Source organism: Natator depressus, chromosome 11 (assembly GCF_965152275.1).
Source record: "Natator depressus isolate rNatDep1 chromosome 11, rNatDep2.hap1, whole genome shotgun sequence".
NCBI lineage: Eukaryota > Metazoa > Chordata > Testudines > Cheloniidae > Natator > Natator depressus.
In genome coordinates this window covers 41,673,987-41,699,024 of record NC_134244.1, presented here as the reverse complement: position 1 = coordinate 41,699,024, position 25,038 = coordinate 41,673,987, and the positions used below count along the sequence as shown (strand labels likewise).

The 25,038-nt window shown below is 41.3% G+C and overlaps 1 protein-coding gene across 1 annotated transcript; it reads right to left on the bottom strand.

The window, feature by feature from the left end:
* Positions 1-4,807: 4,807 nt before the first annotated feature.
* SP9 (Sp9 transcription factor) lies at positions 4,808-7,889 on the bottom strand. Its single transcript, XM_074966850.1, has 2 exons — positions 7,677-7,889; positions 4,808-6,870 (listed from the first exon to the last, which is right to left on the bottom strand). Exons 1-2 carry the CDS (start codon positions 7,695-7,697, stop codon positions 5,518-5,520), a joined length of 1,374 nt encoding a protein of 457 aa, XP_074822951.1. The 5' UTR covers positions 7,698-7,889; the 3' UTR covers positions 4,808-5,517.
* Between the last annotated feature and the right edge of the window lie 17,149 nt (positions 7,890-25,038).

Here is a 25,038-nt window from a genome sequence, read left to right as displayed (position 1 = left end):
ACAGGTGAAAGGCGGCTTCCGCTTTAATTTCGGCAAGTCTCCTCCTGTTTGTGCTGTAACAATGGAGAGGCTTAACTTGTCATGGAAACGTGTTAATTAGGTGTGGAATGACAGTGATCAGCAGGAAAACAGGGCGTTTTCCATTGTGCTCCCATTAGCCAGAAGTGCACATTATGGTCAAAATGAAGCCCTGGCCCTTACCCCGGTGAAGTAACCGCAAGTGCAAGGGCGCTACTCCGCACTCTCCAAATATGGGTCGATTTTTCTTGTAATTTTAAGATGACGATCGAGTTAGCATTGTTGGTGTTCGAGGAACTCGGAGTACCGACATCTGGATCATATTTTTCACGCTGCTCCATTTTCCCTGTAGCTCTTGGCGCTTGGAAAACTGATCGCTGAAATTTATGGCGAACGAAAATAAATTACTAATTTGAAAGTAAATAAACAGGTGACTCAGATCAAATTCCTGCTTGGATCGTTACAATAAATATCCCTGAAGGAAGCTCTCTATTTATGTTGTCATTGATTAATTCTCGCTACCTCATTTGATTTCGATTTAGAACGATTTGATTCTAATTTAATTAGCATGTAATTTGGATGTACATAATTACTGTAATTATGACATTCAGGTAAGGCAGCTTTAGGCTGAAAGGCAATTTCAAATTTTCTAGCAACCTACTTTGTACTAGGAAATGGACAAGGACTTTGCGCCCTGCTATCCAAGTAGTAATTAGCACATCTCTGAAACAGGCAGGGCTGGGGATTTGTATTAAAACACCAACACAAATTCAGCCGCATTACCCCGTGCAAAGGTAGCTGCATTCTACTGAGAAACATTATTTTACTCCTCGCATGGTCACGGATGACCGAGTTCCCAAATACTAACTCCAGCCTAGCTCTGCACACGAGTCAAAGGCGGAGTGGCACCGAGGTGCAGATCCCATTGGGGATTAAGACCCAAACCCGGACAGTAGGTGGACTTTTTAAAACCATACACGTTTGGGCTTGAGGATAGAACTAATTGGAAAGAGCCGCTCCTGCCCACAAAGTGATTGCACTGAATTAGGGACCGCTACAGATCAGAGCAAGCGGCTCCGTTGTGTTCCCTAGCCGGTTGGTTGCTTAGCTTGGGCGCCGGGCCAGCTCGGGGTGGAAGGGCAAGGGAGTGGTGGCCCAGACCCGAGCCAGGTCCCTTCTTCAGGTGGGTGATCTCTTCAGCCTGGCTCGATTTTTCCCCCCCCAGTCTGGTAAGTTTGCTCATGAAACAATAGTTTCTAGTACTAACTTGAACACTAACTTCCCCCCGGCTGCTAAAGGCTCTGCGTGTGGCTTGAGGGTCCTGTGCCCGCTGCTTGGGGTGGTTCACCCTTGCTCTCGGGAATGGAGAGCCAGGAGGATTGCTGCGGTACCTCCATCTGCCTTGTAGGGAGTTCGAATACATTTGAAATCCAAGTCTCTGCCAGTCGGTGGAGGGTCTCTTGTTTTAGCTTTACCTGTCCAACATTTCCAACCTTGCCCAGGTAAAACACTGACTCCAGCCAGGCCCACCCCCACGCCACGTAGCGAGGGGCTGATTCCTTCTGCCAAACGAAATGAGCAGGGATCTTTCTTGCACCAGCACAAAAGTCTTAGCTGTTCGGAGCTTATGCCGTAGGGAGCGAAGCAAGTGCCGCCCTGTGCTCCTGAAGCTCTAGATGGCGCCAAAGAGCCACAGTTATAAGCGTCCCTCAAAGGCATCAAGACCGACTGTCAAACATAAAAGCAAATCAGTTTTCCTTTTTTTGTTGTTAATGTGTTAAGAATGTTATTCCTTAAGAAAATTTGTAGCTAAATTATTCTCACTTAAAATAAACACTTAGTGTACCAATTACCCAAATGGGCGGGATTTCTGTAAGATTTCCTTCATCTGCATTTTGGGAGTGTGGCAGAAAATCTTCTTAAATCAACTAATGGCTGCAGATAAATTAGAGCTTCAATAAATAAAGTTTCCCTCTCAATTGAAAATTTTAAACAAAGGTTAAAAAATAACTGTTCATACACAAAGATGGAGTTTTATATTATCTCCTTAAACAAACATATTCATGCTACCTTTACTACTTGTATTATTGTTATTTAAAGGACTATAATACACCCTAGGGGGCAGGAGCCACATCTCCGGTGAATCAGGAGTAGAGCGACATTTACCAATAGTTTGCTCTGATATTTTGTCTTTCGTCGTCTGTAAATCTTGTTTAATGGGGTTAGCTACAGGATCGAATATGGAAGCTAAGTCCCACAACGTGTACTGGTTGGAAGTAACCATGCAGGCAAAATGTAAATTACTAGTAGTCATAAAAGTCGCGTTTGAACGGGGCCACAACTGCAGAGAAACAGCAACGAAGGGTGAAAAAAAAATCTAAATCCTCTTTCGCCTTCTCTGGCTCCCTTCCCATTAGAGGGTGACACGTAAAAAAACGTTTCTCTATGTCCCAAGGTTATGTTTTGCCCCCGGGTTTGCAGGCTCCCACTATAGAAATGCCATTTAACTGTAATTGAAAAGAGTGAATCAGAATTATTTTTCGGTTCTCACACTGTCTGTTCTTTATGCTGTCGTACAAAAGTTCTGTAGTCCCCAGACCATATAATTATCACCAACAAGTACTAAAGAATGGTGCCATTTATTTTTTAAAAGGTTACATGCTTTCTATTTTCTTGGTTAAACGAACCGGCTCTGCGGCCCAGAGTTGCTCCCTTCTTCATTTCTGGGGAGTCTGTAAATGATGGACGTTTTCTGACCCCAAGGGGCAAAGGCAATGCAAAGAGGTCCTTGATCATTGAGCTGAGAATTGTAACCCTGGCCTGGCAGAAACTGGACCTGGATGGCTTCCTTTGATCTGTTTTATTATGGATTGAAAACAAAGCTGACTTCTGCCCAACACCCAGTGAGAATGCATTCCTCGGAAACCCCAACAACTGACAAGGAGGGGAGTCATGTCCTGCAGCTCAGCAAGCGCACTGTTTATTTTACATCTGCCCGCCAGTGTCATCCTCGCCAACTCCCATTGTCTCTCTCCCCGCCTGCCCTAGAATAAAATACATCTAATACAGATCCTCTAGGCACTCCGGGGAAAGAGTGGTGTGGAAAAGCAAGAGGATTTCCCTTCATCTTACAGAGCGGTCTAAGTTTAAAAAGGGGGATCAGAAAGACAAAAATAGGTCAGGAAAGGAGAAAAGAGAGTGGAGATAATCGATGCTTTTGAATAATTTAGGCCGAGGAAAAAATGAACTCAGAAGATGGTTTTGAAACTGCACTCTTGCTAAGATTCCTTCCGGCAGTCCCTCAGCATCGCCGCGGAGCCACACTTGTGTGCATTTAAAACAAACGATTTAGGCACACGCTCTGTTAGTGTCTTGTGACAGGGTTGGGGAAAGTGAAATACCTTCTATTAATAGTCACAGCTGAATTTTTTATTTCAAAATCTTTGATTTGTGACTGACAGCACAATCCTTTTTCTGATTTTATTTGCATTCTCTAGCTTGTACTGGCTTAAAATGTTATTCCTCCACTCTGCACAAAATTAACTTTTTTTCTTTTTAAATAGCGCAATTATCTCATTTAACCTTTTTTTTTTTAAAAAAAAATACTGTGGCTGTTAAGTTGGTGGTCAGGAGACAAAGGGAGTGAAAATAATTTTCATTTCAATAATTGCCTTCTGGTCAATTTAACTGTGCCTTATTTTGAAAGAGCCTGTCTAAATGAGATTCCTGTCCCAAATGTGTTCCCAGGCCTTAGCCCAGCCTTTAATTATTCCTGAGGTTTTTTTTCTTCAGAATAAGACGCTGCACTGAGTAATCACAAAGAAGTCAGAGAGCATCCTTGAACCTTTTCAATAGCAGAGCCACTGATATTCAAATAACATGCAAGGACCATTTGACTGCATGGGGACATAAGCATTTCCAATTCACTATTTGCATAGATCAACTGTCTTTGAAAAGGAAAGGAGCAGTTGTCTTCCATAACATTAAAAAGCCTAGTTATCAAATCAAGTGCTTAGTTTGGGGCTTTTAAAACGTTTACATTTTATCTCAGGTTGCCCTTTACCGTTTGACATGCAAATTTGGTGCAGTTAATTTAGACAATTAAAAGGATCTTCAAGGGAGCTTTGTCACCGAGAATATTCGGAGTTGTCCCCGTGGACCAGCTGAGATAAAGTTGGCCAGAACAAATGATGTCTAGGAGATTAATTAGATATTTGATAAGACATGAATCCCTAATAAGGGAATACAAGGCACAGGGGGCTGCTATGTGCTCTAAGTCAAAATTAATAACATTTAACAAGATTTTCATTTAGGCATGAAATGTCTTTTCCGGAGTAGTGACTCTAGCGGTTTATTCCCCTGAGATCATCTCCCAACCTAGGAAGCCTTGTGAGGCTAAAGACTTTTTTAAAAACAGTTTCTTTGAACAGTTTACGTTAAATCTATTTGGGGGCATTTTCATAAAATGCGTTTCCAAATTTGGATAGGTTCTAAACATTTTTTATTTGGGGTCAGATCTTGAGGGGCGGGGGAATGAGCGTTTGAATGAGGAAACACAGTTATAGGACATAACCCGATTGAAATTTGCCTTAAGATATTTGATTAATTTGGACCCTTGGCGTCAAATGCATTTCTTGTTTTTAAATCCCATTCGCTTGTATTACTGTACTAGCATTGGGAGAGGAAAAAAGAGGATTTAAGCTAAAAGCTGCTCTGTATAAGGGCTGGGGAAAAAAGAACAAAAAACGTAAGTATATTGTTCAGAATCCTTTAATAATACCAAAATGAAAATATTAAGTCAAGATTTTTTTTCATACAGATAAACGCATTTAATTTCTTTAAATGACCTTAACTTACGTGTGTTTGAGTGAAATGTTAACTCAACATTTTAAATAGCTTTTACATATATACCGACTTCCACAAAGTGCATCAGAAATTTTTTTTAAAAAAACTTCCTGAATTTCAGGAATTCACCAAAAAAGACAAAAAAGAGAGACAAAAATAAACCCCCTATCAGGATCAACGCTTACAAGAAAAATAAGATAACACAATCTTTTTTGAACTCTATTTATACAGATGTTTATGGAATACAGAGGAACTGTCTCAGACTTCCACTTTAATTTCTCACCTTAAGCCTCTTTTAGGATGCTTTCCTTTTTAAAAAAACAAACAAAAAAAGTGTCATTGTAACTAGATTTCGTCAGGCAGGACCTGCTATAGCTAGAGACTAGTAATCCACACCAAGGGCGGTTTTCGGTCCCGTTGGTTTCGCACTGCTCAGTCTGTGCGGGCTTGGGTCTCGCTATTGCTCTGCATCAGGAAGCTGTGTCAGTGTCCTGCGGGGCTGAGGGTTGGGCTGTGTCTCTGGGGCTTGGCCCTGGACCCTGCGCTTTAGTCCAGTCGCTCCTGCAGTCTGAGCGCAGTTTGGGGGGCGGCTCCTTCGCCTCTCCCCGGCCTGGGCTTTGCAGGGGACGAGGGCGGCTGTTCCGTCCGGGCCCCCTACGAGTCGTTTGGCCCCGCGGTGGATTCCTTGCCACCGCCTCCCCGGGCAGCGGTCACCCCCTCGTGCAGGATGAGGTCGGGGGACTCAGAGCGGGGGGTCTCCAGGTTGCTGGCGTCCGTGTCGCTGTCGCTGCCCTTTTTGCCCCCGCCGCCCCCGTTGTGCGTTTTAATGTGTTTGCTCAGGTGGTCGCTGCGCATGAAGCGCTTGTTGCACACGGGGCAGGCGAAGCGCTTCTCGCCCGTGTGAGTCCGCAGGTGCCGCTGCAGCTCGTCCGAGCGCGTGAAGCGCTTGCCGCAGAAGAGCCAGTTGCAGACGAAGGGCCGCTCGCCCGTGTGCCAGCGCAGATGCGCCTTCAGGTGCGAGGTCTTGCCGTAGACCTTGCCGCAGCCCGGGATGTGGCAGCTGTGCAGCCCCTTGCGCCGCAGGCTCGCCCCGGCCGGCCCCAGCCTCTCCGCCTCCTGGCAGTTGGGGCAGTCGCAGGTGGCCCGGCCCGAGTACCTGCGGGCGGAGCGGGCTGAGCCTCCGCCGGCCGCGGCGGCCGCGGCGCCTGTGATCATGGCGCTGGCTGCGGCCACCGCCGCGCTGGAGTCTGTGTAGGAGGGCAGCACGGGCTTGAAGCCCTCCTGGGTCAGCAGGTGCTGGCTGGTGGAGAGCAGATGCGAGGCGGCCGTGGAGCCCAGGCCCGTGGAGCTGAAGGCGGAGTGGGTGAGCGAGCTGAAGTCGGGGTTGTAGGTGCCCAGCTGGGAGTGCAGCGAGGCCTGGGGGGCGCCCGAGTGCAGCGAGCTCTGGAGCCCCCCGGCGGGGTTCTGCACCTCCAGCCAGGAGCCCGGGTTGGTGTGCACGTCCCACCACGAAGAGGCCGCCCCGTTGGCCACCTCTCCCGCTGCCAGGGTGGAGTGGAAGCCTGACTTGTACCACGATTCGTAGGGGTGCGCCATGCCCACCCGCGGGTACAGGCTCTCGGCCGCTGAGCTGTGCACTTTGGAGATGAAGGCCGACTGGCCGCCGGGCTCCTGCGGGGACACGCCCGCAGCTGCCGAGTTGGAGAAGAGGCCGCTGTAGTCGCTGCTGAAGGCCGAGGAAGTAGGAGAGGTGGAGGCCAGGCAGAAGGCACTGTTGGCGGTGCCCGTGCCGCTGGCCAGCCCGCTGGAGCCCCGGCTAGTGGCCACCGTGAAGCCCGAGAGACTGGAGCCCAGGTTACAGCTGGAGGTGGAGCGTTTCCAGGGGTGAAAGCCTCCCTTGGCGAAGGCGCTGGACTCGGGTAAAGTGGTCAGAGGGCTGGTGTTCCCGATCTTATTGCAGGTCGCAGCCAGCATGGCCAGGGGAGTTGTTCCAAATCTTGGCTCTTCCTAAGGGAGACACAAAGCAAGCCCGTGAGCCTTGGAGAGCCCAGGAGAGGCGCACACGCAAACACAGCAACGTGGCTAAATACTCTCTGCCCGAAAAGTAACACTGCAAAAGTAGCCTTTCGTTTTGGATGAAAACGCCACCCTGCCCAACTTGATGCAATGTCTATCTTGTTTTCAGGGACCTACAGTGCTTGAATAAACGCTACAAACCAAATTCATTTAATGATACACTTTTCCATAGTCATAATGGGGACGACCGACAGTGATGTTCTAAAATGGCACAGACGTAATTTCTTAAAAGAGTTTTGTGGCGGTTTGAGACTCTTTATGGCAATGCTTTCCTCTTTCAACGTGCGATTGTAAAGGCAAAAATCCCCAGGGAAACGAAAAAACGACGTGCTCTAAAGCCACAAGGGTTATGGCTTTAGAGCCAGCAGAAACATAAACATAATTACATTGCTACATGGCTTTGGTGCAAGCATCACGCACCAGGCTGGTTCGAGAAAATCCATTCCAATTTGGCATAACCCGCCTCGAGTTTTTTTTTTAAAAAGCTTCATTTCTTTCAAAATAAAATAAACTTGATACTAAAGTCGTCTTGCACGTGAATGGTACGACTGGAAATCAGTCCCGAACGCTCCCGAAACATTAATCGAGTTTGCCCTTCAATTGCAGCACATCGTCATTTATATAACGAGAAACTGCGATACAACAGCAACAGTTTTTTTTTTCAGGGTAACAAACCTGCCCCCGAGAAACCACAACGAAAAACGTGCCGTTGGAATAAAGATGTTTCTCTGACTTACCCCAAGTATAGACGTAGCCATAGCACGTCCCTTGGCTGGGTGATGGGATCGAATGGGGGGCTCTGCTTTGCGCTCAGCCCGGAGAGGTTGCTCAATTTCCTCCTAGCTCCCCGCTTTATTCCAGTTGCACTAAGTACACTCCTGGCTCTGGAGGGCTAAACTCAGCCTAAGTGTGGGGAGCGCCTGCTTTGAAGTACCGCTGGCTGGGTCTCTCACCCAATGAGGGCGCAGAAAGAGCAGGCAGGAGCTGCCCTGCAGCCAATCAGACACTTGGAAGTGCAAGAACCAGGGCTCAGGGCGCGTGCCAGTCAAAGGCACAGGGATAAAACTCAGTGCTTTGGACTAAAGAAATTATACTGTAATTAACTTTAAAAAAAAAACAACCCTGGATTTAAATATCCTTAAGGTTGTGACATAAACCAACAAAAGCTAGGAAATTCAAAGTTAGGGCTGACACTTCCTCCGTAACTAACGGTCTGTGGGAAAAGGGGGGGAAGCCACAAAGGGCAGGAGCTGAATGTCAACATTCACTTTGAATTTTGTCAGTTTAACCATAGATTAAAATTATTCGACTGTATTATATATTCTCCATAATTACTTACCCAATCCAACATACTAGCTGGATCCAGGAAATATGTATTTCTGTTTCTTGTAAAAAGAAGGTTTATTTGCTCAACAGGCCCTTCCTTTCATTGCCATTCTAGAATCTGGTCCATCAGACAAATTGGGCAGGTGGGGCACAGTCAATGCACATCATACGTGCCCCAAAGTGATTATAAACATTTCTGTGCTAGAACAGTAACCACATTCCAAAGTGTATTTTACTCCTCTATATTTTTGTCAAAGTACTAAGTGATTCGCCATGTTGATGCATAATATATTTGCTAGTTTCTTTGGGGAAAAATATGAAGAGGCTTTTTAGTTACATATCCCCCCAAAACAGGATATTAAACCGACACGTACTGTATCTTTCTTTTTATATTCTCATAACTGCCCAAAGGAGCCCGAGGAGCGATATTTTTTGCTGAAGAGGAAGGGTTTTATCTTAAATAACAATCCCTGGTTAAAGACTTTGAATGTCAAGTCTGCAACCTGGAGCACGTTTTTCAAGCCTTACAGAAAGCCATGAAAACCCACTGTGCTTGCTAATGGCAGCGAGCGTGCTTCCTCCTAGCTGCGCTAGGGCGCCGCTGGAATAAGCCTCCCCAGCACTCGCCTGTGGCCTCTGCACTCTACACACTCCACACGCCCAGTGAGCGACAGAGACTTTACCTGCTCTCTGCATGTGCGAAATGTAAGTCCAAACCTTGGCTCCTAAATGTATTGCAGGCTAGTAGTCCCTTTGATTGTAATTATTAGAAGCTTCTTAAGTAATTGCATTGAACTCACCCGCACGGTGTCGCGAAAGTCAGTAGATGGACAACTTTTTAAATATTGCGATTGTATCTGTAGAGCTGAGATTATGTCGGTGTCCTCTTTCTCTCTCTTCCCGGGTGCAGCTAGTTACAGTTCTGAACCAGAAATCTGAGTGCATTCAGGCAACCCTAGCTACTTGTTCTGGATTGCAGTAAATATTCTCCTTTTCCTCAAATCCGCTTCAGGAATCCAGCATAAACCCCAGCACTAGATGCAAAAATACACATTGTTAAAGGACGAGGTGGAGAAAACCATGGATTAAGGTTCTTTTTCTCTTGTCTTTATTTCATTTCTAAATGTTCCAACGAGACAGGATAGCACGTTGTTGTACATTGTAAGTAAGACCCAGTCTGCAATAACTATACCACAACGGGCAGGGGTGTCAGTGGAGATTTTCTTTCATTTAAACATTTAAGGCTATTTTCAAAGGGTTTTTGCCTTTTTGACGCTGTGAATATTTAAAATGGTGAAAGTCAGGGGAAATACTGTTCTGCCCCTAATACTTTGCACATTGACTTACGCTGAACACAGGGGGCCAGCGAGTGAATTGCAATCCCTTTCTCCAAGAGGTCTGCCTGGAGCAGATCATAAACGGCAGTTTTACCCAGGAGGGCTGAAGTGCTCCTCCGGATGGAGGCGATTGAAAAGGGATTGGGGGAGCCTAGAGCACAGGAAAGACTAGGAGTCCGACAGGGGCACCCGGGAGCAATCGCCCAACAGGTGACTCTTTCCTACAGGGGGGAGCCAGGGCTCCTGTTTGTTTAGAGGATCTGCCGTTGATTTACTAATAGGGGTGATTGTTCAGTGGCAGCGAGGCGTTTCTGACCAACCCCGAGGCAGCACAGGGAGGAGAACTGGTGAGGCTCCCCCCCCCCCCCCGGAAAGCTGACAAAGTAATGAATAAAATAATCTGCAAAGGGAGTTAAAAATTGTGATGTTCAAAACCCAGCCATTTAACCCAGAGGGTAAAGGCACCTACTTACTACTGGCCTTTTCACATTGTCTGTTTCCAAATCCAATCACATTTTTTTCTGTTTTTAAACACACATGGGTAGGGGTGTTACATATAGTATTAATTAATTTGATAATAACAAAAGTAACTGAAATCTACTAAAAGAAGGCACACATTTAAAGAAATAAACGAATATGCAGCGAAATAGAAAACGCTCCTAAAAATCTTTAGGGGGTCAAGAATTTTCTGACAGATTTTTTTCAAACACCAAAAATCTAGTTTTTAAACAAAGATCAATGTGTTATGCTAAAGTGTTGAGCTGACTGTTAAAACATTTGGGGGGATAATGACAATGTAACAAAGGCCTGGTTTGGAGTGAATCACCACCCTTTTAAAAGTTAGAGCAATTTTCAAGAGAATAGCTTTCAGCAAACGCTTTACATTATTCAAAACGGCCAAATAATGCTCTATTATAGCGCCTGAATGCTGCCAGTCAGCCCATAAGTGCAATTTGTGCAAAGGCTCGGTGCCTTATCTCCACTTCTTTATAAAGAGGTGAATATAAAACAATTTCTTCCAAACCCAGACAGAGAGCACGAAAATTGCTTCCCTTTCTGCAATCAGGGCAATTTAACTGGAGTGCAATTAGCACTATTAAATGTCGATTCTGCATAAACAAATCTGACTAGGAAGCGAAAGTGGGGTGAGAACCTCATATAAACTGAAACTGATTTTTTTAAATTATGTATCCGGGTCCTTTACAATTGATCCGTGACGTTTTCATCTCGGAATATATTTACATCATAAATACACTATGGCTAAATCAACATAAATCTTTTTTAAGTCTCAGTGTGAGTACTAATAAAGAAGAATGGTCTAATTACATGAAACAGGTTCACTTCCTTTGAACAAATATTGTTTCCCACCTTCCCTTTAACATGGATCTTTTGATCCGTGCAACTACTAAAGTTGCTGTCTTCAGGAGGTAAAGCTGGGAAACAATTCGTTCATTAAAGCTGATTGGAAGGCTCATGGGTTCACATTCAGGAGCGTCAGACGAAATGGTTCTTCTGTTCAAACGGGGCTCTGGAAAAGAATTGCCAAATATTTTCCAAATACATCGATTTAACAGCAGTTAAATGTGAGGTTGCTGTACTATTTCCCGGGAATCCTAGGACGGACACAGAATTTACACACGGATGCTACACGGGGGGAGGGAGGGAGGTGTAAACCTTTCCAAGTTCAGGAGAAGCAATCAGATTCTCTGCCAAACAAGAAACGTGTGGGGGAAACCCGCAAAAATGCCCATCGCTTATACAAATAATTGCATCCTGCCATTCTTTTAGCATCAGGGTTTCCATATGAACATCTCTCTCTCTCTCTCTCTCTCTCTCTCTCTCAATTATGCTTTTCATTTACATGATACAGACTCCACTATGGATTATGAGAACAGCGCCGAGGGGGACCAGGTGATAAATTAATAACTTTAGTTAAGAAAAGGCTTCCCCACTATTCTATGCATTCTTTGCATTATATTAAAAAGGGGGAGGCTATATAGAGAGAGTGTTAAAATACAGCCCATGGTGCCTGTTGAGTCCCTGAATTATTTCCTCTGTAGAGTTTTTCATTTGTGGGCAAAGATGAAGTGCAGCTTTTGATTAGAAGAAAATCTTTTGTAGTTCATAAAAAGGGAATGAGCACAGGGATCAAATAGATCATGGAAATTAAGTGAAAATTATGGAACTCTCCAACAGTTTGTACTTGAGCTTTCATTTTATATTTGTTACATAACTCACTCCCTCCCACTCCCGCCCTTACCCATATAAATAAAGACCCAAAGATGGAGCAGTTGATGAACGAGGCTTTAATCTTTCCTCTAGCTCTAAGGTGCCACTATTTAGAGGTACCAGGGAGATACATTTCCTCGCAGTTGTGAAATCTGCAGGATATATTGAAAAAATCCTTGTCTCTTAAGTGCTCTCCAAATATTTGCCTATAAAACTAATTTTCTTCCGCTAAATTTATTTGACCCATATATTTTAACCCCCCCTTGTTCTATTTATCTCAAACGAAGACACGTTAACAATTAAAGGGAAGACTGCAGTGTCAAAGGAAGGAAGGTGACTGTAGACTGTATGATGATTTTAATTACTACAATTATTGGAAGATTATTCAACAAGCTTCATAGATTTGTTTACTGCATCGATAGGAAAAGCCTCAGGAACATTTTATGAGGATTTTATCATCTTGGTTCACATTCCTTACAACACTGTTATGGTATATAGATTAGACATGACAAGATCAAACCGCAGCAGGTTTGAAGCTCAGCCAATGCTAGCGTTTTTAGAGCTATCTGTATTAAAATTAATGGGTTTCTAAGTAAAGGGAATTGAATTAGCAAACGATTGGATCCATATTTACAGAGCCTAAAGCTACCTTTTGCATATACGTCGGTTAAAGAAGAAGCTCTGATCTCTTCGGAAATTTGGTAGCGTTTTAAGTAGAGAAACATTGGCCATGTTTATTAGTTTTGCTTTCTAGACATACAAGCCAAAATACCAGCGGTATCATTACTTTCAGATTGCCTAACTTCCGCTCCTTCCTTTAGTAGGGCTTATTAGATGTGAGGGTACTCATTTGCATTGTATAAGATAAACGCGACATTAGACACGTTTGCTCAAACGGTGCACCTGAAAAGGGAAGATTATTTTTTTTAAATCTCTCTTTTCCTGTACAGTACTTCTGATATTGGCCTAGTTTTTTATTAACATCTATTGCAAGGTATGACTCAGTATGTTGGTTTGTGACTAAGAAAACTAGCTGTAACCAATAAATCCTACTGTAGGTTTTGCCCATTAATGAATTGCTGATTTCAATCAGGAAAAATACACTGATTCTCTCCCATCTCTATGTTCCCCTCTTCTCCTTTCCCCTTGTCCTGGTATTAGGACTAGGAAAGACGGAGAGCCGTTCATTGTGCTATAATTATTGGATCTCAAGCTTAAGGTGAATTTCAGCTCAGATCATGAACCATTTCACGTTCAAATGCAAGCTTGCAGTACTTTCGTAGTGGCAATTAGGAGCCTATTACAAGCCATTAGATTGATCAATGTACCTTAAACAATGTGAATGATTTATATGGCGAAGAAAAAACCTTCTTGCATCCATTGTACTGTTCCAGAGACCAACCTGGCCCTGTGAGTCCATCCATCACAGCTTTAAACAAGAAAAGCTATTTATTTAGAAAACTTACATGCAAAGAAACAGGCTCGATTCGTTCGTCTTGAGAGGTATTCGAGCATTGTCTGTTTTTCTCTTTATTGTTAAAGAGACGTAGGCTCGAAGAATTCGGGGGGAGGAAAGGGGGCGGAAGAGATTTGCTGGGTTCCAAACGGATTAATTCACCTTGTACCTGAAAGAAGGAAACAAAGAGACTGTTTCCTAAACAATCCCCTAATCTGCTGCGTAGAGGCAATGCAACGAGAAAAGCACTGGGTTACATGTTTGTTTAACGAAGTGTTTGGGTAGCTTTGTAGCCTTTTAATTACATCGGGGACACAGACCCATTAGCCACTGAAGTTATAAAACGGCAAAGAAGCTGAAACCCAATCTCATGAAGGAAGGGCTATACCACAGCGTTCCTTACAATGGCTAAATATTCCAAGTAACCTAGACATGGCTAAATATGTGCGGCGATCAAAGCCAGCCCAGCCACCCCTATAGGCCTGGGTCTGTTTGCAGTTTTCCTTTCAAGACACATTGAACTTCTCACGAGAAGGAAATTCATTCCAGTTTCTGACAGCCCACAAACCATAGGGCTGAGGGAAAGGACTGACCCACTTCACACTTGCCAACACACTTCTGGTTAGGCTTTGCCTACATTCAGGTCGAAACGACCAGAAGCTGGTTTAGTCTTGACTGTAATGGATGGCCACCACTATTCGTTCCTTGCTTTGGTACTAAACCGAACTAGTTTCTGAACTCAGTGCGAGGGTGCATGTTTCTATCTTAATCACACCGTGATTGGATGAGTTGTTTTTACAGTTCTCTGAATGAAATGCTCTGAATTTAAAACACTGGGAAAGAGAAACCCCCCCAAACTCCAAACTAACTAAGCCTTTCTTTAAAATATCCCAAGTGATCCCCGCTGGGGACAACGTAACTAGTGGAAATATTTGTTAATTAAAGTGTGCACAAGAATTGCAATTGCAATGTATGTGCCCTTCGGCTGGACATTTAATCCGACATGTCACAGTAGTGACGATGTTAACTAGCACGAGATTCTAAGCATTAATTTGTCATATGCCAGTTACCGTCTGGTCTGTTGTTTTCTACATTCTAATCGCTAGCAATCCCTTCAGAGCTTGTCAAAAATAACCCTTTATCACATCATTTGATGAGAAGGAGCAGGAGGTAAGCACAGTGCAACAGCATCGGTACAAAGAGACAGGGTGTCAAATCCCATCAAGAGATATGAGCTGCCTTTTTTAAAAAAACAAAACAAAACAGGGACTGGATACTATTAGTTTAGAATCTGTTTTTCCAATTTGTTCCTATGAGATTCAAGCCTATTTATTTACTAATCTAGTTATCAACTGGTTTCTCTTCTTGATTAAAGAAAGACTTAGTAAAATGCATCATCTATCATGTAAACCGAGCAGTAGAGGCAATAGGACGACACGAACTGTCTTTCTCTATAGGAGAGCCTATAATGAGAGAGGGAGTGTTTCTACTGAGTCTGGCATTACCAAACTCGGTTCTTCCCTTTCTTACAGAGCCTACGCCATCAAGAGCTTAACACACAGAAGCCGCAACGTGTCCTGCTTACCTTAAAGTTGTCCTTTCTTCTAGAGAAGACGTGAAAGAAGAATAAAGGACACGGAGGCCCCGTTCAAAGGCTTTCCACGCACCGTCCATTTAGTCATTTGGCTTTAATGTTTTTTTTCTTTCTCTCTCTCTCCTTTTTCCTCCAAAGCTTTGTACTGGACACCTCTCCCGGGAGAGTTACTGTGCCAACTTCTCAGGATAGGTCCTGGCGTTCCCTTACTTTGTCTCTGCGCAGAAAGTACAGCTACTTAAACTGCCTTCCTCAAGCCTAAACCCAGACTTGAATGCTTGCTTACGAAAAAACAGCCTATGCCTTCATAAAGTGCTGCTTGAGGCACTTATGTTACATCTGGGTTGCATTGCCCTGTAATGCTCAGTCTTCTTATTGTGATCAAGTGAACTTTTACTAATCTCCACATTTATTGTTTAGGTAAATAGATGCTGCTTTTAATCAATATGGAGGGCCACACCAATGCAACTCAAAGTAACTTAAGTCAACTGTAAAGAGTTCAATGTGTGTATAATTACAGAGGACGTCAACTATTCACTTCAATCTAATTCAATGTCTCTGTACGGGGAAGGGCGGGTAGGGGAGGGGTAGGGAGGGAGGAAAGGAAAAGAGAAAAAGCCACAGAGGCCATGCAGCAGCCCAGCTGAACTTTCAGGTTGCTTAACAGATCGAAACAGCTAGGTGAGTGCAAGCGTACAAGTGCTATACAACACTTTCTTCCTACACAAAAGATTGATTGCATCTTGCCCTGGCATTAAATGTGCTATTATCAGAAGAAGCTGAAATAATGCATACAGTCATTTTAAAAGAAAGCAGGTTTCCTTTGCCAATACACCTATTATTTCAACAGTACTCAAGAACTGTTTCAATAGGGCAGGTTGTTGCTTACAGAAATACATTTGAATATACACTGAGATTTTTAAAAAACATTTTAGTCTGAGTTATGCCTGAAATTCACATTAAATTTACCATTTGTAAAGGACAGATTAAATGAAAATGGCTTTTAGAAAAATAGAGCTGGAAATTATTTTGGCCTTTCTGACCTGGAAAAGGTGATAATTTACAGCTACACCAGATATTGAACATGTCTGGGCTTTTAGGCATTCGCTAACAGTTTTAGTTCTCTACACAGCTGAACTCGGTCTGGGACCATCCAGGAAATCATCTTTTTTGTTTGATATGCTTAAGAAAGCGGTGAACTGAAGAATTTCCCACTACAGCTGCAAAACTAGCTGAAACAGTTTTGAGGGAGAACTGGTCCTTTTTAGGACAGAACTGAGGCACGAATGCTGATTGTCAACTCTTTATAATATTTTCAAAGCAAATATAGTTAACTTCTCTCTGTTCACAATCAGTGCAATTCTTCTTTCAGTCATTTACATAAATGTCTCCCCACTGGCTATTTCAGACTTAAACAATCAACAGAGCATTCTGTAACTTAAGACAAATGGGGTCAGTGAGTTCCACCTTAAAGGATCACTTTGAGTGGGATTTCTCAAACTTCTAAGTGATTTAGGAGCACGAGTCCTAAGGACTTTTAGTGAGATGTGTTCTTAGGTGCTTTTGAGAAACCCAACCCTTTGCACTCAGTTTCCAAATTCAGAAGCACGATAAACTGGAGTGTGTCAGCAGATCCTAACTGCGAGATGAGATGAGTCAGGAAGTCAGATGGAAACTAGCTTGTTTTCACTTTTTGCAAAATGAAGTAAAATAGGTTTTTCAGACGAGACTTGTGGAATGGACAGGAGGGGATGTCATGTCTGTCGTGCTCCTACTTTATTACTGTGAGTCAGATCCTGTCGTCCTTACCATGTAAAATTCCCATTGAAGACAATGGGTGTTTTACTTGGATAAGGATGGCAAGATCTGGCCATTTGTTGTTGTTAGCTGGTGGATCACATTCACAGAGAGGATAACACGAAACAGGTACTCCTCCTGTATGAAACTATTTTTGTGAAACGTCATGTCAAAATGTCCTTTTTTGTGGTTATGTATAACTTGCTGTCTCCACCTGAATTAGCCTAAGAAGCATTGCCAAATTTTACTCCGAGCTACATAATTGGGGTTGAGAATCACATTACAGATGCTGTAAACATCTGATGTTTCCTTCTGCAGAATGGTATGACTTTAGGTCTTTAAATGACACTTTAGTTTCCACTGCTTTCAGTCCCCCTAGAGCGTATTCCTATTTAGGGTGCTCAACACAATATATACTTGAATTTTAGTCCTGTTTTAATGGGATTGACTAAAACGTTTTAACTAACACGATTATAAATTCTAGTGGAGAGAGGAAACAAATGTTTGCTGCTATCCCTAGGTGGCAACACACCTTTTTAAGTGTCTCGGCCCAAATATCTGTTTAGTGCCTACACTAAAATTTACAATCCGCTGATTAACACACTTTTGAAAATGGGGGGAGTATCAAGAGTAAACATGAGCAATGCTTGAAAAAGCGAGAGGATTTTAAATAGTTGTCAGTTACTAAATCCCGTGATAGGGTATGGAAAAGTATACACTAACATATTGTTTAGTACTAATGCTCGATTGTGATAGTTTGGGAACCATATTTATCACACAACAGTTTGTTCTTCAGTTTACACAAAAGTAAAACCATTTCATTAACTAGATGAAACGTTTGCAAATAAACTAGGATCTTGTGGGAAGTAATAAAACCTTCAAAATACTCAGTTTTAAGTGTGCCAAAAGTGCAGAGTGGGAATACGACACACCCTATTTACTTTAACATGTGCTTACGTTGTCCAGTGGAATCCATGGGCCAATGTTTATTCGTAGGTGTGAGAGTAATCGTATAAACCTAGATATTATTCCAAGCTAATATGTATAGGAACTTGTGAGGGGTAGGAGAAGGATATCTAAGTGAACCTCTCCAAATGAAAACTATTTGCAACTGATCTCTCTCTCTCTCTCACACTCTCTCTCTCACACACACACACACACACACACACACACACACACAAAAACAAAACTATGATTAGATCAGGATGGGGGAAATCCCTTTAGTTACTTTTTAAGAAAATCCAGTCAGATTAATAGTTTGGTAGTTAGATATGTGACTCCCCTTTTTTTACAATATTTTTCAAACCACAGTTGCCATAGCTACCGAATATATGTTTCTTTAAAAATTTTTTAGCTGTTTGAAAAAAAATTCTTGCCAGAATTCTTCCATAATAGCTTCCATTAACTACAGTGACTTTTATTAGTGAGGCCAGCACTGATGTCTCCTGCTATCACAAGCCATTCACAAATCTAGCAGATGTTTTGTTTGCTAAAGCCAATTTAAGCTTTATAAAACATGTATTTTTTCCACCTCCAAAGAGCAAATACCAATAAGGATGGGATTCAACACTGCTAATTTGATAGCAGATAAAGCACTTGATACCTGCCATGATAGCAGGCGGAAGCTAAAAAAATCTAATGGTCCCAGTCATTTCAACAAAATAAAATAATCCCAAAACAAAGGTCCAACAGTCAGACCCATGCTTTCCCATAAGAGTCTTATATACTGGAGTGCCAAAAAAAAAAAAAAGAGAGAGAGAGAGAGAGAGCCATTTACGGAGAGGAGCAGTTAGTGATCTCAGGTTTTACCATTTAATATATTTCTGTTAAACTCTTGAAATAAATGTAGCTGTAAAAGAGAGCAATTTGGTACAACTGAACACCAAGGACTGTTAAATGGAATACACCTAGTATATTTAGTCACAGCAAAAAAACCCCAAATAAATAAATAAAGAATAATGTGCAGTGAGGCTGCCTGATAACATCTGGAAAATTTTCACAGGGTTTTAGGGTTCAGTTATTGACTTGAATAAGGAATAATCACCACAATAACTGCATTTCAGAGTAACAGCCGTGTTAGTCTGTATTCGCAAAAAGAAAAGGAGTACTTGTGGCACCTTAGAGACTAATTTAAATTGGTTAGTCTCTAAGGTGCCACAAGTACTCCTTTTCTTTTTGCGAATAACTGCATTGTTACAGGCCACACAAACTCTAGAGTGACAATATCGTCAGTTTTTGTTTAAATTCCTAATAATTAATTTTATTGTAATAATTAACTTGCCCTTCCAGAGCAGTTCCCTTCTGAAAAATCTCAAAGCACATTATATACACATCAGTTAATAAAGTCACACAACAGCTCCCTGTCATGTTATCTCCATTTTATAGATGGGGAAACTGAGGCACTGTGTAAATTACTTACTCCAGATTACAAACAGGATCAATATCACATTAGATTTCGCATTTACATTCTATGTGTACAAACTTGACCATTTCACCTTTTTAAAGTAGCAAACACAATTTATTCATTCATATTGCACATTTCAGAAGCTGCACTTTTCTTAAAGGTATACATTCAATAAACCTACTTATTGTAGCTATTTACATTCAGACAGTCCTCTTTGAACTAGAAAGTTTTTTAAATGTAATTTTGTTGCAAATGGCATGGTATCCAAAAAAACAGCTGCATGACTTTTAAGGTTATAACTTCAAGTTTAAGAACCCCTGCCTTAAATTCCAAAATAAGGGTGTGTAAGCTGTGTGTGGTAGTCTTAAGGTTTAGTGAATGGAAAACTAATAAAAGATTATTTTTCTTGGTGTGTGTGTGTGTCTTTTTAGCGAAATGGTAATTTTTTAGGTCTTCTACACTTATTGACTTAAGAATATATCGCTACATACATATGGAACACTTTCTATCCATCAGTTTTAGCAGCTGAGCATGCAATCCGTACTCATGTAAGTAATGCTTATTAACTCCAGTGGTGATACTACAGATTTACACTATTATAATAGAGATAAAGACCTACCCATTGATTTCAGTTAGACTACTCCCATAAGTAAAGGTCAAAGGATCAAGCCCAATGTTTTGTTGGTGTGGTCATTAATGACTTTAGTGAAAGGTCTGTGTTTAAAGCAGCATTTTATATTTTAGTTTCTGTTGTCTGGCAGAAAGAATCACAACTGATATATTTAGGTTAAAATTTCATGAGGGATAGCAATCTCTTCCTTTGCATGTTGGTTTTTATTATTGTGTAACTGAAGGGATAAAACTTTCTATAATTATTTCCCCCCCCACCCCATCCTTTCAAAGTGTTACAAAAATATACACACATATTAATATATTGCAGCTTTTCAGAATGCTGAACTTTAGAGGAGTAACAGCCGGTCCAGAATTGTAGTTTCTCTTTTTGGTTTAGAAACACTGCTGTGAGGAGTCTGATCTAATACTCTCTGATCACTCAGGTCACTTTAAAATAAAAAGTGGAAGTGACACCTCAGACTACTGCAATTTAGAATGACTGATAATATTAAGAATCTTTATCTTCACACCTGGCCCACTAGTTTTTATTTGCTGCATCTTTGTTACCCAGGTCAAGATCCTGTAATACCAGCAATGAGTTTGCTGTATTGAAAGAAAGTGACAAGTAATACATGTTCCTTTGTAATACTGCATATTTTTTGAATGAGCATACGGGTGAGATGTATTATATTTAGCTAACAATTTAAAATCTTTTGTTCATATGCTTTAATAATATAGTCCTATTTCATTGTGTCATCAGAAGTTGCTCTAGGATGTGTAAAAATCCATAAGAAACCTTTCAAATGTAGAACTAATGGCACTATTTGAATTTCTGTACATTTACTGTGGTCTTTGATAATGATTATATCAAATGTGGGTGAGGTAATATATTTTATTGGACCAACTTCTGTTGGTGCAAGAGACAAGCTTTTGAGCTTATACACAACTCTTCTTCAGCTCAAAAGCTTGTCTCTCTCTCCAACAGAAGCTGGTCCAATGAAAGATATTACCTCACCCTCTTTGTCTCTCTAATATCCTCGGACCAACATGGCTACAACAACACTGCATACATCAAATTTACTGTAGGTATCCAAAATTATTTCTGAAATCAATACACACGCTCCTTATAGCTTACTCATCTCAGAAGTTATGAAAACTCTCAGTGTTGATCTTAATTACTTTAACATGACTTTTTATTAGCCTTGTGATTTAAAATAATTACACAAAATGCTTCTTGCTAACTTTTTAAATAAAAACTGCTGCATTGTGTTAATAGAGTTGAATGTTCATCTGTCAACTCTCTACAAAAGGGTTGCTCTTTGAAATGTTCTCTAGAGCTTTAGGGCATTTGAGTGTCTCAGGTTGTGGTTTTATAAGTTTTTGATGATGGAAAACTGTTTAATAAACAATCTGAAAAATATTTAAAGTTTGATTAATAACATACAGTGCCATATCATTTACATAATATAAAATATGAAGTTTAACTTTAACATGTGGCCGAAAGGGTATGTATTCCACATGGTTGGAAAAATGGGAACAGGAGCACTCCCATTATCTGAGCAGGAGGAAAATAATAGTTACATTAAGCCACTAAATAATTTTTTTAGAGTATATTAAACTATTACCTCTCATTGGGCCAGAACATATCCTCTGCATTTGTGGATGGAGGGGATGAAAATCCCATGCATCGCCACCCAGGAGGGTATGGAATTCAGGAGTGCTGCACCTTTGCCCCTCATTACATGTACATCCATTGTTTGGTCACTTTTCAAACACTTTTAAGTTCTAAAAAAGAGGAAAGTGTAAGTTGCATTTCTGTGTTGGAATAACTCAGGAATCAAATTTGGATTTTACAAATAGCATTTTCTATTATAGAAACAAAATTTAGGCTAATTATTACAGTTGATAAAAATGGGCCATTGTGAATTCACAATATGTTGTCACTGATCATGTTCAACTGCAATGTTCTTATTAACCAGATATAGCATAAGGACTTGAAACAAAGGATGATATACTGCCTTTATGCCATCTGTGCATGAAATTCTCATTGACATCAGTTTTGGTTGTGCATGTAGACTGGAAATAGTATATTGCCAAACACGTGTATAGTTAAGTGGTTCACAGCATGTATCTGTGGCAGTTTCCATGTTTAACTTTTGAACTGCTAATTTTACACAATCCTTCAAAAAATACAGAATTGCAGATCTGCATGTCCTCTCCGTTGGTGAAGGCAGATCTAAAAAAAGTGGCATTGTCTTGGTTAAAATACAGAAGTTCCTTCTACAGTATGCTACTATCTGAAATATCCATCCACATTTGGGTCATTCTGCCTTCAGATCTAGACATGCATTTTGAGGTGAACCAAATTGAGGATCTGTGAGATTTGATTATCCTCCCCAAATATGCTTCATTCCAGATTCACATGGAACTCATACTTAAGCTCCAAAAGGGGAAATGGATGGATGTTTAGTAAAAAAAAAAACAAACCATGCTTAGCAAGACATACTAATTATATATATTCTTCTTAGCTTTACATCTATTTCTGGAGCAGTATTACCAACACTCATAATTTCATCTCATGACTCATGATTTTTGGAGGATTGTTTCTTTTTTAATTTTCCCAGGATATCACAATTGCTGGCATCAAATTCACAAATTTTCCTGTATTAAAAATGGCCTCCATCTCACATTGCTTTAAATGGGATTGAAGCCAGAGACAGCCAAAGACTGATTAGGTGGAGCTGCTCAGTCTTCTATGCTGACTAGCTGCCTAGGTCTTCAAAGGTTCTGGACACACATTGTTTATTGAAAGAAATGTGACTGTTTATCTTTTTATACATTTTATTAAAATTCTTAAACTGAAAAAATATACATATCACTCTTAAACTGAAATAAAATATAGATATCACCAAAGCAAAGCTATTAATAATAAACTAAACTAAAAAGGAAACAATACTACTATCACATCAAGATAAAATCAAACAAATTAGTCTCAAAATTGGATTGGATTTAAATAATCAAATGAATACCAAAAATAATCAAGACTTTTCAATTATAAGAATAAGTCTAAAAAGTTCAACTATATATCCCAACTGAAAATGTTGCCAAAGTCTATCCAATTTAGGGCTTGAATGGTTAAGTATTTTAATACTGAAGCCAAATTATTGTCTAATATCTAAACCACAACCTCAGAGCCAATTATAAAGCTTCCTTGTTAGACTATAGTTCTTATGTGATGACTAACTCTTTCCTCTCCCCTCAACAGACATGTGATACAGAGTTTAATAGAGCACACTTGATAAGCAGAAGTTTGGCAACTCTTTTATTTACCAGAAATTATGGATGACAATCTCAAGTCTCCAAGAACTTTTAAATACAGTACTCATTTTAGTGACCATCTACATGAGACAATATTTAGGGCTGTTTAAATTAGAGGAACTTTTCTTTCCAGCACCTTCCCTGTGAGAGTTTTATTGGTATTCACAGACACGTGCACTCAGACAAACTTGTACTTTCACACCCTACAGTTAAATAGGCTGGGACATCTCCCAGTTAAGAAAAACAGAAGACTCAAATAGAAAAAGGAAAAATAAGATAAAAGAGGGAGGTATTTGCAAACTTTTCAGCTTCCATAGTTTTCGGAACTGTCCTAGAGTAGGAACTGAAACTTCAGTCAAGGAGCCAGACAGTGATATTCTGCTAGCACAGTGCTTCTTGCTAGTGGGCCTCCTCTGGATGCAGGGAGACTGTGCAAAGGCTGTAGTGGCCTCTTTGTTGATGTTGCGACTTCCTCTCCTTGAGGTAGCAGTACTGGAGATTCTGGAAATTCAGTCTTCCTTTGGGTGGCTTGCTGATCTGGAAGGCGAGGCTTTTCAGTCTTACTCTTGATTCATATGATTTGCAAACTTTGCTCATTCTGCCTTGCAGCACCTTATTCTTCAGCCAAATCAGGTGCGAGGCTCATCTTGGAATTTAATCCAGCCAGGTTCTAATTAGGTCATCCTGTGTGAATTTGAACTTGGAAAAGTCTTGCTGAAATCAGCAATGTAAAAATATTTAATGTTTACATACCACCATACATATCACTGACATCTGTGACTCTCCAAAAATATCAGATACATGGGGTAACTTTTGAGGAAGAGGGCATGGTCTTATCTGGGGTGAAAAGGTCTTGAGCTGACGTGTCACCAGTTTAAGGAAAATTGAATATAAAAAATCCTATAAAAGAAGCTGGCTGAAAAAGAACCCTAGGAACAACTAGTTACTCAACATTCATCCATCAGCAAAATTAAAAATATGTTCAAAGTTATGATCAGTTTTATCATCTTCAGTTTTTTCTCTGAAACTAAGCATTGACAATATTCTCTTTATTTTGGAAATAAGCTGTTTGATTTACAGCCCATCGTCTGGAATCATCATCTCAACTGAGAAAAGTTGGTTTAAATCTATCAAAATTAAACCCACTCAAAACATAAAATTTTGAAGTTTATACACAGTCTGAATTCCCATATAAACTATTGCTTATGCACTGCCCTCGCTCCAGATAGTCACAGTTTCCTTACAGTCTTTGCACATGGAAGTGAGGCTGTCTGTAGTACAGATGGCCACCAACATTCATTTATTTCAATGAGGCTGAAGTCAGGCTGCCTTCAGGAAAGATGGCTGCTGCTTTAATATTATGACGCTGGTCAGGAAACCATGATGAGACAATAAAAAAAGGAAGGAGGTTGAAAAGGTGCAGGAGGAGACATAACAATGTAGGAAAATATGGCAGTAGGAGACTGAGAGGGTGCAGAAGTAGGTGGTATGCTGGGGAGAGATGACTCAAGGTTCGGAGAGAGAGATTGAGAGGGTGCAAGGAATGCTGGAAGCAGGAAAAGACTGAGGGGGCTCCAAGGGAATCTGTATGCAGGGAAATCAGAGTACAGGGAGGGTAACCGAGGAGGTCCAGGAGAATGGGATTACAAGAGACAGACGGTGATTGGACTAGATGACCTCCTGAGGTCCCTTCCAACCCTGATATTCTATGACAGAAGGGCAGGTAAAAGTCGGTGCAAGATAATGGGAGGCACAGGGAGTGAGAGTGAAAGGAACAGAGGAATGTGTAGAGCAGGAGGAAGACTGCAGAGATGCAAGGGGACACTGAGGGGTGGCTGAGTGGGAAAATGTGAGGGGTATGATATTGGAAAAGAGAGAGAAATATGGGGCAGTTGGGAGACAGAAGACTATGGGAGCGCATGGAGAGAGAATGTGAATAGAAGAATGGGCAAGACAAGGATGGAGATGGGAAAGGAAGAGACAGGATAGTGTCAAGGTGTTGGAGGGAGATTGGTAGAATTGCAGT

What these genes read in the sequence shown, in the direction of transcription:
- SP9 (XM_074966850.1), bottom strand. Translation starts at nt 7,697, where the DNA reads ATGGCTACGTCTATACTTGGG. An exon ending in TGGCTACGTCTATACTTGGG is followed by an intron (nt 6,871 to 7,676) that starts GTAAGTCAGAGA and finishes TGTCTCCCTTAG; the next exon opens with GAAGAGCCAAGATTTGGAAC.